The 16,911-nt window shown below is 40.4% G+C and overlaps 1 protein-coding gene across 1 annotated transcript; it reads left to right on the forward strand.

Moving 5' to 3' along the window:
* Positions 1-224: 224 nt before the first annotated feature.
* Positions 225-12,802, forward strand: PSMA6 (proteasome 20S subunit alpha 6). Its single transcript, XM_061463522.1, has 7 exons — positions 225-428; positions 4,449-4,543; positions 5,862-5,943; positions 6,193-6,348; positions 8,204-8,382; positions 10,847-10,941; positions 12,594-12,802. Exons 1-7 carry the CDS (start codon positions 353-355, stop codon positions 12,649-12,651), a joined length of 741 nt encoding a protein of 246 aa, XP_061319506.1. The 5' UTR covers positions 225-352; the 3' UTR covers positions 12,652-12,802.
* The last annotated feature ends 4,109 nt before the right edge of the window (positions 12,803-16,911 follow it).

Raw genomic sequence — 16,911 nt, forward strand, 5'->3', positions numbered from 1 at the left:
GCCAGCTCCCAGGCCCTTCCCCCTCGCAGCCCCTCTGGTTAAACTCACAGCTGCTGCGTTTCTCTCACGACACAGATGACATATCGCGATAGGATGGCCCTCAGCCTCACGCATGCCTGCCCACTCCGACGGCCGGAGGCGGGATGGGAAGAAGGGCCGCCGAGTTCGCGCGTGCGCGGTGAGGGTGATGGAGCGTGACGGTGCGCGAGTGGAGCACGCCTCTGCGTTTGCGCGGCTCGTGTGACCCGGAAGTTCTCCGCCGGGTGCTGTGTGTGCGGTGTCGGTGGGGCCCTGCACGCTGTGAGCCCCTCGGTCGCGCCGCCCCGCCCCGCCCCTCCTCACACTGCCCGCCATGTCCCGAGGCTCCAGCGCCGGTTTCGACCGTCACATCACCATCTTCTCGCCCGAGGGGCGCCTCTACCAAGTCGGTGGGTGTCCGGATACGGGGATGCTGCTGCTGCTGAATTGCCCCGTCACGGGGTCGGCCTGCCCGCGCCGCTTCCCGCCGAGCGGGGCCGCACCGGCCCGGAGAGCCTGCCTCCGCCGAGCCTGGCTGCCTCTGGGGAGGTGGGAGTGTGGCGCTGCCCGCGGCCAAGGTGTCTCGGTTCCCGCTCTGCCTGGCCCCGCGGTGTGCGGGGAGAAGCCCGGTGGGAGCCGGGAGCAGCTGCGGTCACGGCCGTGCCGCCTTGGGGGCCTGGGAAACTGCCTGTTTGCTCTCCCTGAAGTGTCTTTATTTCTTTTTTTTTTGTAGTTTCTCTTGCCAAACTTACAAGCATTGTGTTTTGGAACCTATGAACTTATATAGCTGTTTGAATTAGGACTTGAGCTGCCTCAAATCCTGCATGCCAGAGTAACAAAGCCAGGTTTTGGAGATAACCCATGCTCTGTCCTGTTACACCTGAGTGCAATGTGTTCTGTGCATCATGGCCTGTGAGACAGCAGCAAGCATCCTTTATTTCCAGGCATCTTTGAGCATTCTGCAGTTAAGCTGCAGCGTAGGTTCATCTTGCTTCTTCCTGTAGCCGCTGTAGGCTTAAGCCTTTTATTCTTATTTTTACAGTGTACCAGGTTCTGCAGAAGAGCCTTATGATGCTCCTTCTGCAGAATACTTTATACCAGCATAGTCAACTTGCAGTCTCTCAGGACAGTTCACTGAGGGTGGAGCTGGAGGATCCTCGTAACAGGGCCAGATGAATTGTTCTGGTGACATCATCCTGATACCTTTTTTCCCTGGAGCTTAGTGGTTCTTCCCCAGCTGCAGTGGCTTCACTGTGTGGCATGTCCATACTGCCATCTGTTCTCCAGCAAAGGAGGTTGCTAGGACCAGGCTGCATGAATTTTCCATGGCAGTCAGTAGTTTCTTTTGTGTCTGCCCTTGAGTTTTCAGGAAGAAGGCTATGTGAAATAGGCTTCATGGGCTGGCAGCCCAGGCTTGAGCAGACTTTTTCCCAAGGAGCAACTAGGAAAGTGCCTGTGGTGTCTATACGCAGGTAGCTAGGTACCTGGAGTTTGTATAAGGCTTGTGTGTGACTTGCATAGTAAGCCTCCTACATATGGATGGTAGGGACGGTACTTCCTCATAGAGGATGTCAGTGGTTCTAACCTTCTGTTGCCATTAGAACAGGCTGGTTGGTCTGCATCACCTTTCTGGCTGTTCTCTGTTTCATACTTTGTGTTGGGAATGGTTTCTGCATCCTGTAGTAGAGGAAACCGAGCCTTAGTTTTCTACCTCCTGGGTGTATTCAGCAATTAAGTTAATGTATGAAAGACGTGCATTCCCTCCATAGTTTTTACCGGCTTCATAGAACCAAGTCTCTGCACGTGTATTTGAGAACTTCTGCACACAGCCTGAAGCTGTCTTAAAGATATTTTAAGTACTAATATGCTGTGAGAATTAAAATACATAGATGTGCATAGTTAACTTCAAGCAAGAATGAGCTCACTTTTCCCACTGCCAGGCTGGTAACTCTGGCATGGTGCCACATTAGTGTCTCTGTAGGTCAGTATTTAGCCACCGCATGGGCAGAAAGCTCACATTTGCTTTTGGTCAAATATCAGAATCTAGCTGCCTTTCTTCCCTCCCTTCCCTTGTGAAGCTCATGTGCCTTTAAAGTGATCTCATATTATAGAATCATAGAATAGTTAGGGTTGGAAAGGACCTTAAGATCATCTAGTTCCAACCCCCCTGCTATGGGCAGTGCTTCACCCTGACCATGTCACCCAAGGCTCTGTCAAGTCTGGCTTTGAACGCCGCCAGGAATGGAGCATTTACCACTTCTTTGGGCAACCAGTTCCAGTGCCTCACCACCCTCGCAGTAAGGAACTTCTTCCTTATATCTAACCTGAACTTCCCCTGTTTAAGTTTAAACCCATTACCCCTATCACTACACTGATCCAGTGTCTATCACAACATAGATGTATTAGAAAAGTATAAGTTATTTTGTATGTGTTTCTTATTGCTTTTGTTAAAATCCCTCAGAGCATCAGTGTTATCTTGCCACCTATTAGTTCCTGTCTTCAAGTGTGGTGCTTCATCTAAGTGGGATTTTGGTAGGTGAAGAAAATAATTATGGTCAAATTTGTGAGTGTTTGTGATGTTTTCAGGGAATAGCGAGGGATGGCTCTTCTCAGAAAACATATGCAGTGCTACTGAAATACTTAAAGTAGCAGAAAACAGACTTAAAACACCACTAGCCATTTGCATTGGGTATACTTTAAGAGCCACTTCACTTTTTGGCTTGCTTCTGAAAACTGAGCAATGCAGATGATACTAAGAATGGCGCAAGAGGGGACCACGGTTCAGTCAACAACCCTGATTGTCACTACTTGTGAGCAAAGCCAGTTTGTGAGGGCACCTATTCCTGCTCCCACAGAATGGTTGAGGTTGGAAGGGAACTCTGGGGATCATCTGGTCCAAACCCCTGCTCAAGCAGGGTCACATAGAGCCGGTTGCTCAGGACCACCCCCGGACAGCTTTTAAATGTTTCCAAGGAGGGAGACTCCACAACCTGTGCCAGTGCTTGGTCACCTTCACAGTAAAAAAGTGTTTCCTCGTGTTCAGATGGACTCCACCGTGTTTGTGCACATTGTTTCTGGTCATGTCCCTGGGCACCACTGGAAAGAGCCTGGCTCTGTCTGTCTTCACACCCTCCCTTCAGGTATTTGTACACACAGATAAAAAAGTGTTGCAGAGCCCTGGCCTGGGGCTTCAAACATGACTAGGCTGTGGGCAGTACTAGTTTATGTCTCACTGGGTTCTGTGCTTTGCTGCAGGCTAGCACTGGTCATCCTGGGGAAGGCAAGTGAACAGGTGAGTGGAGTTGTGCATCTAGCAGAAAGGGAGAACATTCCTTATGGCATGTTTGGGTAACCAGTAAATGCTCTGGTGCCTGTAAGTAATAAATACAGTGCTGTGAATACATGGCAGTCAGCTCTTCCACAACACTGACTCAGCAGATTGAACATCAAGACCCTGGTATTGCAAGAGTAGGTTGTAATTTTCAGATTATTCCTCTTCTCTTGTGCAGTCTCTTCCATAGATCTGAATGCAACTTTTAAAACAGATGAGTTTCTTGCCTCCCCTATTTTAGAAGATAGTTTTAGCATCTAGACATATTCTAAATTCAAGTTTCATTCACATAGCTAAGAGAGAATTCATCCGCATTTAGCTGCAGCCTGAAACCTGCCTCTGCTAACCAGATAGTAGGAAGTTTTGTACGTTTATCATATATTGCTGGATAAATAATCTATAAAGTTGTTGTTCCTGAGGCTTTTGAAACCATTAATCAAGGGAAATTTATTTCATGGATCACATAAAGTAAATCATAATCCATTATATTTATCTGAATAATGCTGTTTAGTTGGGATGTGCATAGGTTTCATTTTCAAAAGTGAACAAAAGCATTGCAGGGTTTGAATGTCAAGTTAGAAAATGTGATAGTAAGGTTAAACCCCATCTTCTGTGCCTGGTCCATCATTTCTGTTTTCATCTGTATCAGTTAAAATCTACAAAAGAAAAATTACATCTTTGCAGTGATAACAATGCTTGAAATACTAAGCTTCTGCATGTTAAAAAACACTGAGGATTTGCAGTTACTGTAGGTAAAGGTTGGACCACTTTGGTTAAGGACAGCACAACTGCTTTGTTTTAAAATAAATCCTGTTGCTTTTAAGCATTCCAACTGAACAAAAAGGCAAGTTACTAGAAATATTTGAAGGAAGCAGTGGTAGTGGTTTTGTGAAGAGAGTCAATTAATTCAATTCTCAATTCCGATCAGAAACTTATATGCATTTTACTAAAGACCTTAAAGACACCAAGTGTTGTGAAGTATTAAAGTATTAAAAAAGCCAGAACTTGGTGAGATTTCTATGTTAGGGGAAGGTGTCAGACTTAATTGTTCTGGTATCTCTAACACTGTTTTTTAATTAACATTTACGTATTTTTCTAGAATATGCGTTTAAGGCCATAAACCAAGGTGGACTTACATCTGTTGCTGTTCGTGGGAAAGATTCTGCAGTAATTGTAACACAGAAGAAAGTACCTGTAAGTAGATTGGTTTTGGGAGTGGGGGGGACTGGAAGGAGATGAGAAAAAAGGTGTGGGAGGTGAGACTTTGATATTATATTGATTACCACTGACCTGTATTGCTGCTTGGATTGATTATCTTACTATCACTCTGCTTATTACAAGTTCTAGCTCCATTTAGTGTTCAATTGTACATTTCTTCACTAAGTACTGTAAGTACTGGTTTTCCCTTTAGTTGTGGGAGGGATGAAGCTAAAACACGAAGTTGGTCCTGCTGTACATACATACATGCATTTCTCTGGCTTGTAAGGGCAGTAAGGTCCATAATCAGTTTCATGATTTCTTTAATTCCCACTCAGACATTGTACCAATAGCAAGTAGAACTATTTCATGAGCATTTCAGCAGAGTGGTGATGACAAAGCAGGAAAACCTTGTGTTTGAAGGAAAGTATGCAATAGGAGCTGTTGTGCTTTGAGCCCAGACAGTAACTAGGTACCATGCAGCTGCTCATTCACCCTCATTCCCTCCCCAGCCCCCAGTGGGATGGCGAAGAGAATTGGTAATAAAATGTAAAAACTCATGGGTTGAGGTAAGAACAGTTTAATAATTGAAAAATAAAAGTAAAATATAATACAATAATAATAGAAAATAGAGAAAGGAATAAACCCCACCCCCTCCAAGGAAGATGCCCAGGTTGTTCCCAGGCAGCAGTCAGCCACTCCTGGCCAACTCCCCCAGCTTTATATACTGAGCATGACACTGTAGTAAGGAATATCCTTTTGACTAGCTTGGGTCAGGTGCCCTGTCTCTGCTCTCTCTTGGCTTCTTGTGCCCCTCCTCACTGGCAGAGCATGAGACATTGAAAAGTCCTTGATCAAGGTAAGCGCTGCTGAGCAACAACTAAAATATTGGCATGTTGTCAGCATTGTTCTCAGACTAAAGCCAAAACACAGCACTGCACCAGCTACTAGGAAGGAAATTTACTCTATCTCAGCTAAAATGAAGGCACAAGCACAAGTTTTTGTATTTTGTGTTTTCAAAGTTTTTTTTCAAAGGGAAAAGGACTTTGATGTTGGTCATGCTGTAGCTGTCATCCTTTTCCAGATGTTACAGTTTTATCTTCCCTATTCTCCTATTTCTTTTCATGCCTGTAGCAGTAAGTAGTGGTGAGACTGAAAGGCAATTTTTAGCTGTTAGTTGATCCTTTTGGGCTTTTCTGTAGATACAGGAGTATTCCAAGTCTGGTTTTTGGGGTTGGTTTGTTCAGGGTTTTGGTTTTTTTTTTTTACTCAAAGGACAGTGTTTTCTATTAGTTTATTTCTGTTTCGTCTTTAGGACAAGTTACTGGATTCCAACACAGTGACTCATTTATTCAGAATTACTGAAAACATTGGCTGTGTGATGACAGGAATGACAGGTATTTATTTCACTATCTTTTTAAGTATCTGAAGCGTGTAGTTTGCCAACTTTGCGTCAGATAAAACAAATGAGTGCTCTAGGAGATTTGTTCCACTCAGTCTGGTTTTGGAAAACTTGTCTAGTTCTGATATATGCATGTAAAGGTGACTTAAGGTTGACCCTGGAATTTGCATTCTCAAGTGATGCTAGCAATAAACATGGTACAATTTCAAGTTCAGTGAAATTAATATTGGTTCTTCCTGTCTAGCTGACAGCAGATCTCAGGTGCAGAGAGCTCGCTATGAGGCTGCTAACTGGAAGTACAAGTATGGCTATGACATCCCTGTGGATATGCTGTGTAAAAGGATTGCAGATATTTCTCAGGTCTATACACAAAATGCTGAAATGAGGCCTCTTGGTTGCTGTAAGTATAGTGTATGAAATTAATCTTTTCTGTTTCTTGTCTAAGCTTGCAACTTAAAGTATAAGAAATTCTCACCCATTTTCAAGTTGTGCAAGATACAGATGTAACTGAATAAGTAAGAGGGATGAACAGCCAAATGAGAGAGCAGTGTTGGAAGTCTTGAATTGGAGCCATGACTTTGCCGTTGAGTCAGCATTTGAATTGGAGTAAATGATTTAGCATCTTTAAAATGTGCAGTCCTATTTCACCTTGGCTTCTGGGGCTGTGCTTGTGCAGATTTTCTGCATCTTAATCATGCAGATTAAGGATGAAAATCTGCATGATTTTTGCTCTTAACCATGATATATGTAATGTAGAGAAGTGTTTAAAAATATTTCACATGCAAGCATTTCTGCATCAGTCTTGTATAATAACAGCAGATGCAGCTTAAATTACACAGATGTGTGCAGAGTTGGTTTTTGTAGGTATTCCTGGTCATCTGTGTGTTCTGAGGTTGGTTCTGGCTTGTTTTTTCTCTTACATTTGGCTGTGGGCAAATTATAACTGTACCGTTAGACTATCTGGGTTTCTTTTTGCTTGCTTGGTGGGTTTTGGGTTGTTTTTTTTTGGGGGGGGGGGGTTGGTGGTTTTTTTGGTTGTTTTTTTATTTATTATTTTTTATTATTTTTTAATTTTTTTCTCTTCTCTCCACTAAGTGGAATAGTTTCAGAATTGGTGAATCACTTCTCGTAATCGTAGTAGGCACCAGCACTTCTCACTACAGAAGTAACAGTCATGGTTGCACCACGGTTTCCATGATGGGGCAATTTTCCTATGTTTGTGATGTTCAGGAATGATTGTTTCTTTCTTCCCTTGGCATTTCCCCATGCCTTCATACTACTGGAAAGTGATTTTTGGTGTTGGGGTTTTTTTTTTTGTTTTTTATTTTTAAGTAGATGAAAGAAAATATCTTAATTCTCCTTTAGGTTTTTTTGAAAAGATGCTGGGAGATTGTTTATCTGTTGTAGTAATAGCGGCTCAAGCTTATCAGCTGTAACTACTAGTTAAGAGTTTCACAAGTGTAAAGTAAAAATTATTTAAAACCTTAATCCTGTTCTGGGATTTTTTTGTTGTTGTTTTGCTTTTGAGTTATTTTTAACATGCCTGTTGGGTCTATACAAATCTAGAAGTGTGGGTGAACATAGATGCATTTCAGTGATGCGACCAGTTTGTCGCATCCAACTTGAAGCACTTAATCAGATGATCTTCAAAGACTCAGTTCTATGTTCTGTTATTTCCACATTCCACTATTTTTCCAGATTTTTTTTTTTTTTTTAGTATGAAGAGAAGAGGAAAAGGGATGTAATGCAGAGCTTTTCAGGATTGCAGTCAAGAAATCTAAAATTGATCTTTTAATATTTCCATTAATTTCAATATATTTGTAAAGTTGCTTTCTGGTGGAAAGCACCTGTTAATAGAACTATTGTTTACACTTTTAGAAGTGCCATATGGTAAGCAGGATGTGAATCGTGGCTGGGTTAACTTTGTATTGGGGCTGAATAGTCTTTTCCTGACTTTGTGGTTCTCTACACACATGGCAAAACTGTTTGTACATTTAATGAGGAGCCTTCTTTGGTAATGACAGAAATCTAGTTTGCACTAAATGGAGTTGCATGCGTGTTCAGAAGATGCTGGTAACAAATGGCGAATTGGAGATAAAGAGGAAATCGCAGCTCTTGGGATGGGACTGGTTCCCAAAAATGTACTGCTGTGCATGCACGATTTTCACGGGCGGGGGAGTATCTAGTCTGTTCTTTAGCTTAATGAAATTGCTAAAATTGGGGTAAGAAATAAATTAACAAATTTTCTCTTCAAGGTATGATTTTGATTGGTATCGATGAAGAACATGGCCCTCAGGTATACAAGTGTGATCCAGCAGGTTACTACTGTGGATTCAAGGCCACAGCTGCAGGAGTAAAGCAGACAGAGTCAACCAGTTTCCTTGAAAAGAAAGTAAAGAAGAAATTTGATTGGACATATGACCAAACAGTAGAGGTAGGGCAGCAGAAGGAATTAAAGATCTGTTAAAGTATTTTTAATGAACACGCTGTGTGTAGGCTTTAGATGCAGAGGAATGCAGTGAGGCATTTCCTGTTTTCTTACAGTTCTGTATTGCTGCCAGAGCAAATACAGCTGCTCTAACCAGAGAATCTTTTGGAGGTATTCTGCAAATGTTTGAATGGTCATCGAATCTGCTTTACGTTAGCTGAAGCAGAATCTATAATTCTAGTACTTCCACTGTAGCGGGTGATTGGTTACTACAATGCTTGATTCTGGGGATACCAGTGTAATTTCTACTTAGTGGCACTTAAAACAGTCATTGTGTTAGAAAGCGTTTCAAACAGGACATGGCAGTGCTTGTCTGTCAGTTTAGTAAACATAACAGTTCTCACACTAAGCATCACAGCTGGTGTTCAGGGCCCTTTAAAAAGATGTATCCCACTTATAAAATAGGCTAATGAACTTAGTTTATAAATCATCCTTGATTTTTCACTTACGCTATAGAGATCTGTCTAAACAGTCCTTTTTTGTGGCATACCTGTTTCCCCTGCCAGGCCTTGTACTTCTCTCATAATCATAGCAGCTTTCCAGTATCTGAAGGGGTGTTTATAAGGATGATGAGGAGGGACTCTTCATTAGGGACTGTAGTGACAGGACAAGGGGTAATGGGTTAAAACTTAAACAGGGGAAGTTTAGATTGGCTATAAGGAAGAAATTCTTTACTATAAGGGTGGTAAGGTGCCGGAATGGGTTGCCCAGGGAGGTTGTGAATGCTCCATCCCTGGCAGTGTTCAAGGCCAGGTTGGATGAAGCCTTGGGTGGCATGGTTTAGTGTGAGGTGTCCCTGCCCATGGCAGGGGGGTTGGAACTGGATGATCTTAAGGTCCTTTCCAACCCTAACTATTCTATGATTCTATTACGTTTCCTGCATCACAAGATGAGCAGTTGAAATGTAGAGTAACATCCTAACAACTGATGCCCCTGTAAGATTATTGTATTGAGATAGCTGTGAGTGCTTTGCAGATTTAGACCTTCAGCTAAATTACTTGTGAAATCTACATTGCTGTGAAAGTACCATTTAACCAGAAAGTTCTTCAGCATAAATTCATAAGGCTTAAGTGTATATCTTAGTAAGTACTGATTTCCTTAGTATGTGAGTGCTTTGATCCTGAAGGGGATAAATAATCATATCATACTGAAATTGAATGTATTTGCAGTTATTTCAGAGAGCCTTTCTTATCCTGGCTAAATATTTTTCACATTTTTCTATGCTGCTTGATTATTTTGTGCATGCCTCTTGTTGAGAGGTAGATGAAACAGTCTCTTCATTTTCTTGTTCTTAATTCATAAAACCTCCATGGCATGCTGCAAATGCGTACTTGGTAATTAATCTGGCAGTCAAATCCTGGATGCGCTTCTATACCTTTTGTTGTCTTTTTAAAAGTGCTGAGATTGTGAATCAGACACTGTTACTCTAAAAGTGGGCAGTGACATGGAGAAGCAAGTCTCAAGCAGAAACAAGAATCATGTTTTTGTTGTGCTCTTTGCACACACGCACATACGCTCCCTTTCTTTTTTTTAAAGCTTGTGGTGCAGTAGAGGTACTGCTCCAAGGGTAAGAACTCGGTTTGGATTTTCTTAGTTTAGTGGGGTTTTTTTTACAACTTAGCAGCCTTCTGATAATACATCTTATATAGTCTTATAAAAATATTGCAGAATCAATATATTATCATACTGAAAATAAACTTTATCTTGTCTGGTGTTCTACACTTACTGACACTTTGCTGATCAGTATTAAATGGCAGCATGTCAAAATAACTGATTTGATAAGCATCTAGCCATATAGCTGTTCTATGAAACTTCTTTTTGTGCTCAATCATCATTTTAATGATACAGCTGTAGCATTATTATGACCCTACTGCAGGGTTAAGTATGAGCAAGGTTACAAAGAACACCTTTTAAAACAGTTGATGATTAGGGTGCAACAAAACATAAGTTAAGCCATGATGAAATACAGCTTTTAAAAACAGCCAACATAATTTTAGTTACCAGAAGAAAAAGGCAAGATGGAAGCTACACAAGTGACATGTGCTTTGGGTAATTTTGGACTGTAATACTGATGTCTGTATTATTTGCCACTAATGAAACATGTTCTTTTTTGGGGATCTGGGCTTTTAATCTTCTCATGACAAAATTTGGGTTTTGTTGTGTGGGGTTTTTGTGTTATGAAAACCACATATCCCTCTGTTTTTTGTAGATTGGGGTTTTTAGGGAGAGGACTGGGATGGGACTGTATTCTATAACAAGGGGAAACTATTTGAAACTTTTCAGCTAAGGTTTTGAGGTGGAAGGAAATAAAACTAGAAGGAAGGGTAGTTGTGAATGCTATGTCTATTAAAAAAAAATACCAAACCTTAGTGCTTTCTGTTTAATGATAGGGGTTTTTGTCATCTTTCAGACAGCAATAACGTGCCTGTCTACTGTACTATCCATTGATTTCAAACCTTCAGAAATAGAAGTTGGTGTAGTTACAGTGGAAAATCCTAAATTCAGGTAAGTGATCAGTGTTATAAAACTTGGTGTGTGTTTCTCTAGTTGTGTGCAATTAGTTTGAACTTCTTTGTAATGATAAGTCAAGAAAAAAAAAGAAGTTGAAGTTCTTGATGTTTTTTTTTCTTGTAACTCTTCAAAATGTGTAGGTATATAAAACACTTAAAAAACACATAGCACAAAACACATTTTTAAAACATTTGACAAGGTTAAAGGATGTCAACAAAAGTATTATCTTTTGTTTCTTAAAAGGGTATTGCTTTATGTGATGATTAAAATGTAGTTACATCTGGTATAGGTGGTTTTCCATGCTTAAAGGAATAAAGATTTTTCTTTGTACTAGTATATGAAGTCCACTTCCAGATCATAGTCAGGACAACTAACACAGTGAAGTCTGTTTTTATACAAGGGAAAATTTTGCAAATCACTTAGGTTTTTTTATCTTTTTCTAAATGGGATCTTTAAATTACTCTTGCTCATCTTGTAATTGCAGCCGTTTTTAACATCTCCAGTATATAGTTAACACCTTATGAATTTGTATTCTTTGAAATGCTATATATATTTGGCAAGATTAAAAGATCCTGGGTTTAAAAATCACTGCAATGATATGAAACTGTCTTGAACTTCTACCTTCTGAGTACACTGCATTCCCACCTCGCATGAAAGCAAGACGCCTGCTGTTTTCTCCTTTCCCTGTTACTGCCTGAGTCTGAGTGCAGTGCACTGTGTGCAGCAAACTGAAATCTTGCTGCTGAGGGCTATACCTCACGTCAGATACAGTGTCCCTGATGGTCTTCGCACAACACAATGTGTATCTATGGAAGTATGCATGAAATGTGGGACAATACATTCTGGGGCTTTTTTGTTAATGCAAAAAGACCGTCTGGGTGTGTATTACCAAAAATTTAGGTAAGTCTGGCTTACTGCAGAAGAGTGCAGTTTTGTTGTTTTTTTTTTAATTATATACATTTTAGTATATACTATTTTTAAAAAATTGAGAAGAGAGGGACAGCTAAGTAGGGAAGGAAGGTCCTCTGCTGCTTTGGTTTAGCTACTTGGTAGGTGGGGACTGGAGAGAGGCTTCAAAGCTTTAAGTCTAATGTGTTTAAAGTTGACATGGTGATGACAGGTGGTTTTGCATTTGGTGTGTGTTGAGGACAACAGAATAGCATAGATTTTTTTTTTTTCTTTTTTGAGAAAGCATGCAAGGAGCTGAATTACTGCTTTTTTCTACTGCTGCTCAAGGGTCAAGTGCTAGCTTTCTGGCAACCTTCACTTACCATTCCATGTCCTTTTCAGGAAGGATAAATAACAAGTAGAGGGAGAAGGCTGTGAAAACCTGTGTCCCCCTTGGAGTATCATACTAATTACCATAGCTATTCTTCTCACAAGGTCCAAGCTTGCAAATATATTAGTCATAAGGAATGAGGAATGTTGTTTTACCTTTTGTTACCTCTTTGCTTTCTAGTGCCTTTGATTCTTCCTTTGTTTTTAAAATGAATTGGAATGTTGGCCTGTGGCCCTAACATCAGGGCTTTTTAAAGGGGTGAAAGATGCGTTGTATATAACTTATATGTGTAGGTACTGGCTTATGATATTGGAGTTTAAGGTGAATAATCATTTAAGCTATTTAAGATTTCATTTTGTTCTTTCAGGATCCTTACAGAAGCAGAGATTGATGTGCACCTTGTAGCTCTGGCAGAGAGAGACTAATTAGCATTCCCATTTCCATTGTCTGTGCTTCTGGCCTGGTTATTTGGTGAAATGAAAACACTTATTAATGGCTTTAGATTATGGGTGGAAAACTGTATTCACTATATGATGTATTTTACTCTGTACAAATAAAACAGAGGTTTTTGAAATACTTAGTGTCTCCTTTTAATGTAAATTTTTTAACTTTCAGTTCTGTGAAATTATTATCAAAATGCTTCATGACTGAATGTTTCTGTGGTTTTTCTTGCTTTTTAGTTGTATTTAAAGAGAAATTTTATACTCTGCATGATATTTCTTATCTGAGCTATTTGGCTCCTGATGTAAAGTTTTATATCGGATTATGTGGTGTGTGTGTCTTGAGATAAATTCTCTTCTTGCCCTGATACAGAAAGGCTTGTAACATTACTGGTTTAACTGTGGGGAAATTCAGATGATCATTAATATTTGCTCGGGTTTGTATGAGAATAATAGGTGAAATGTTAAAGGAAAAAACTTGAGCTGCAGTTCCCAGTGCATTCCTTTAAACCGATTTATTTGGGGTGCAGGTAGTGAATTTAATAGAAGTCTGCTATTAAGATCTTTGAACCTAACATTTATTTAGGGAAATAGATTGTGTATGTAGTACCCTTTGCAATTTTGGCTGCCTGTCACCTACCTGGTTTTGAGGCATTGAGCAGCGCTGAAAGCAATGTTGGGGCTGGATGGGGCGATAGACAAAGTCCATTAACAAGACTGTGCCTGGGAAGGAACTCCCATTGCTCCTTCGAAGTTCTGGGTTAAGAGAAAAGATAACTGCCAAAATTAGAGTCAAGGTGAAGAAAAATGCATTTTTGTTTTGCTGAAACTGAAGAGGTTTCAGTCTCAGCAGCAAAAAGGGATATGAAGTTATGAGGAAGGAGACACTGAGGAGAAAGGGAAGATTACTAGACATTTTTAGCTGCTGGGTGGATGTGGGAGTCATCTTGGAAGAATGCCAAGCTAATACAACCTACCTCTTTACCTTCAGTTCTGTCATGCTAGTCCTGTATTTGCTTTAATTACTCCAAAATTCTTGCTTTGCAGTTAAAGCCCCTTGAATGTGTATTTTTCAAGTTTGTTGTAGTAAAGGAGTTGTAATTCTGTGTTTGGTGGCTTTAATAAAAGCTAATGCTAAGCTTATGTGATAAACGAGTTGAGGAGACTCAAATGTAGTGTGAACTGTTGACTTTACAAAGCTTCCTGAATTTCCATTAGTGCCTCCAAATTTCAGCTTCCCTCATGTCAGATAGTGTAGTATAGGTGACTAGGTTAAGCTACCCTTGGTTCTGGTTTTGGGTTGATTGTCTGCGAATTCTGTGTGCTTTTGTGCAACAGTTGGCATGACTAATGGCATATTTGGAAAGGTCTGTCTTTCCATCCGTCAGTGACAGCTGAGTTTCTGAAACTTCTTAGGACCTTTCTTCCTAATACTCCACTTGTATAATAACTTGAAATTTTAGTAGATTTAAGTCATCATTTACTCTGCCATAAAATATGATCCACTGATACTTTGTTCTCTATCAGCTTTAATTAAGTGTATGAAACTTCACTAATGACTTCTTGAACAAAACAAATGAAAAGGAAGATGACAATCAGGGAGCTGTATGACTAGTGCATGTTTGTATGGTATTTTAGTAGCTAAACACCCTGCAATACCTTTAATACTAAATTTTGGAGCTTGCATGTGATTGTATAACTCGGGTGGTGGTTCTGAGAGCAATCAGTGTTTGTTCATACCTTACGCTTTTGCAATACAGAACATCGTATCTTGTGTTCAGACATGATGAAATAAGCTTTGTACAATATATTACTTTGGTTTGTTGCATCATATGTTAATAAGCAAAGTTAAAATTGCAGCAACTGAAATGCCATTTTTGCTAGTATATTGTCCTATAATGGAAATTCACAGTTCTCTTTTCATACTAATGATGGGGATTTTTCTTTTCCAGTCAGAGCTTTTTGTTATTTAAGATAAACGCAGCTGTGCAGATGGGAATACCTGACCTAATGGGAAAACCCCGTGTACTACACAGACACATGATCGCATTCCTCACACCCTGGAGCAGATAGCACCTGCAACCCAACTGTGCAGCAGCCATGACTGGTGTTGATCTGTACCTGATATCACCTGCTGTTCCAAACCTGGCACTGACAGAGAAACTAGAGTATGCATGATGTGATCCTCACACTTCTGGTTTGGGTAGAGCTTATCAAGAGTGATACCAGACTTGGGCTCACTCCATGTACTCATGGTTTGTTTGCCAGTGCTGAAAACTCTGTTGAGAATGCACATGTAATTAAGCAGGAATAGGAGTAAGCCTTGTGTATAGACCTAGTTCAGTGTTATCCGTGCTAAACTCGGACTGGCTCTGCACAGCTTTGCAACTGTGTCCACACTGTGTTCCCAGTGCTCTTTATTTGAGGTGTAGAGTGTAAGGATGCAAATGCCACATACGTGCTATCAGCTTAGGTAAATCAGATGGATTATGTGCAAAGCATCTGGATTTCTTCTGAGCAGCCTTGCTCACTCCCTAAGGGGGTCTCAGAAGCAGTAACAGCAGATATTATAGACAGAAATAGCTTAATAGGGAATCTTAACATAAATTGTCTGTGGGTCATCAGGAGCTGTCTGTGTATTCATCCTGGGAACAAAAGATGTTAAGGCAGGCAGTAACGAACTGCCCCAGGATTTCCAGTACTTCTCAAGTGCAACATGTGCTTTGAATCAACTTCATTTGAATTGACGTGTGATGCACAATGGTAGACCCTGTCTTTTTTCACTGTGAAGCCTCCAGTGGTGACAGTCTGAGCAGCACAGAGAGGTAGATGGGGAGTTCAGGTGGAGTATTTGTAGATATATTACAGCAATTTTAATCACATGGAATAATATGCTGCATCTTTCTCTTCCTTCTCTGTCTTATTTCTCATTGAGCCAATGTCCAGGTGTACCTAATAAGAAATATTTTTGTTCAGTGCACATTGTGGTAAGTAAGGTGAAAGAACTAGATTGTGAAAACAACCAACTTTACCATTTTGTCCCTGACACAGATGCAAAACCCGCTGTTTTGAGTTCTTCCTAGCAGCAGCATTGTTGGCTCATGAGATCAAGTTCTTTGAAGTGTTTCCATGACAGTATTCGTGTTTTGTTCTGGGATAATAATGGCGGGGGCATTGCTTTTCATTCTGTAATCAGCGATTTTTTTTTTTATTTTTTATTTTTTTTCAGATGGGAAGTTCTTAAATTGTCATAGCTTGTTCCAGCCAGTTCTTGCTAGTAACAGTTTGTTCTGTCCTCTTGTTTTGCCATAACCCAAACTATTTGGAAACAATGCAAGACATCCTGTAGTTCAGGATTTGTTGGAACGGTGAACTTAAACCTCTCATGCCCAGACTTAACCAAGGAGCATCTTATGCTTATGCAAAGCTGATGAAAATAGTGTCTGGATTTTTTGTTTATCATGATTTTCACATTATAAAACAAAAACAAGCCCTCAAAAAAAAAAAAAAAGAAAAAAAAAGAAACAACCACCAAAACACTTTACCTTGTCCGTTGTACTATGTCTTTACGGATAAACTTGCATTTCTTAAATGACTGATAAAACCCCCAACTATTAGCAGTATTTACTGCTGTTCACCAGGCTTTTTTTAGCACAATAACTTTTTCTCTAGGAGCAGCCTTACCTGTGTCACCATTCGCTGTGAAAATTCTGTGCTACAGTGTTAGATATGTAAACTGTAATATACTTGACAGTAAGCCTGGTAAATAAACAGACCCAGCAGATCACTGAGTCAATATCCAGCTAACTGCATCTGGTAGAATTGAGTTATATACAAAGAAGTGTGTTTTTCCATTTTGGGGGTTAGTATTTTTCTCCTGGTCCTTTTCTTAGAATCTGACAGCCCTAGCTAAGCTATCAAGTGCAGCAGATGCACTACATGGCTTTGCTGTGCAACTCATAGTGGCTTAGCTGATCCATACATTGAACCACAAGCCTGTGGAATAGTTTTCTGGCTAAGCTTTAGCTAAAGCATGGTGTACAGGACAGATCAGGGGACACAAAGCCAGGCTGTGATTTTTTTACTGGCAAATTTTATGTTTCTGTCCCAGAAACTGCCTCTTGTGACACCCACTGGCAAAGAGACTTGTGAACCTAAGCTGTTTAATCCTTTATGGGATTTCTTAGTCTGGAAAGCAACCCTCTCTCAAGTTAGAGAATAAAACTTTGTAGTTGTGGATAAAAG

Source organism: Pezoporus flaviventris, unplaced genomic scaffold, assembly GCF_033815535.1.
Source record: "Pezoporus flaviventris isolate CSIRO_AGI_PZ_B2104156 unplaced genomic scaffold, CSIRO_AGI_Pfla_v1 ptg000036l, whole genome shotgun sequence".
Classification (NCBI taxonomy): Eukaryota; Metazoa; Chordata; class Aves; order Psittaciformes; family Psittacidae; genus Pezoporus; species Pezoporus flaviventris.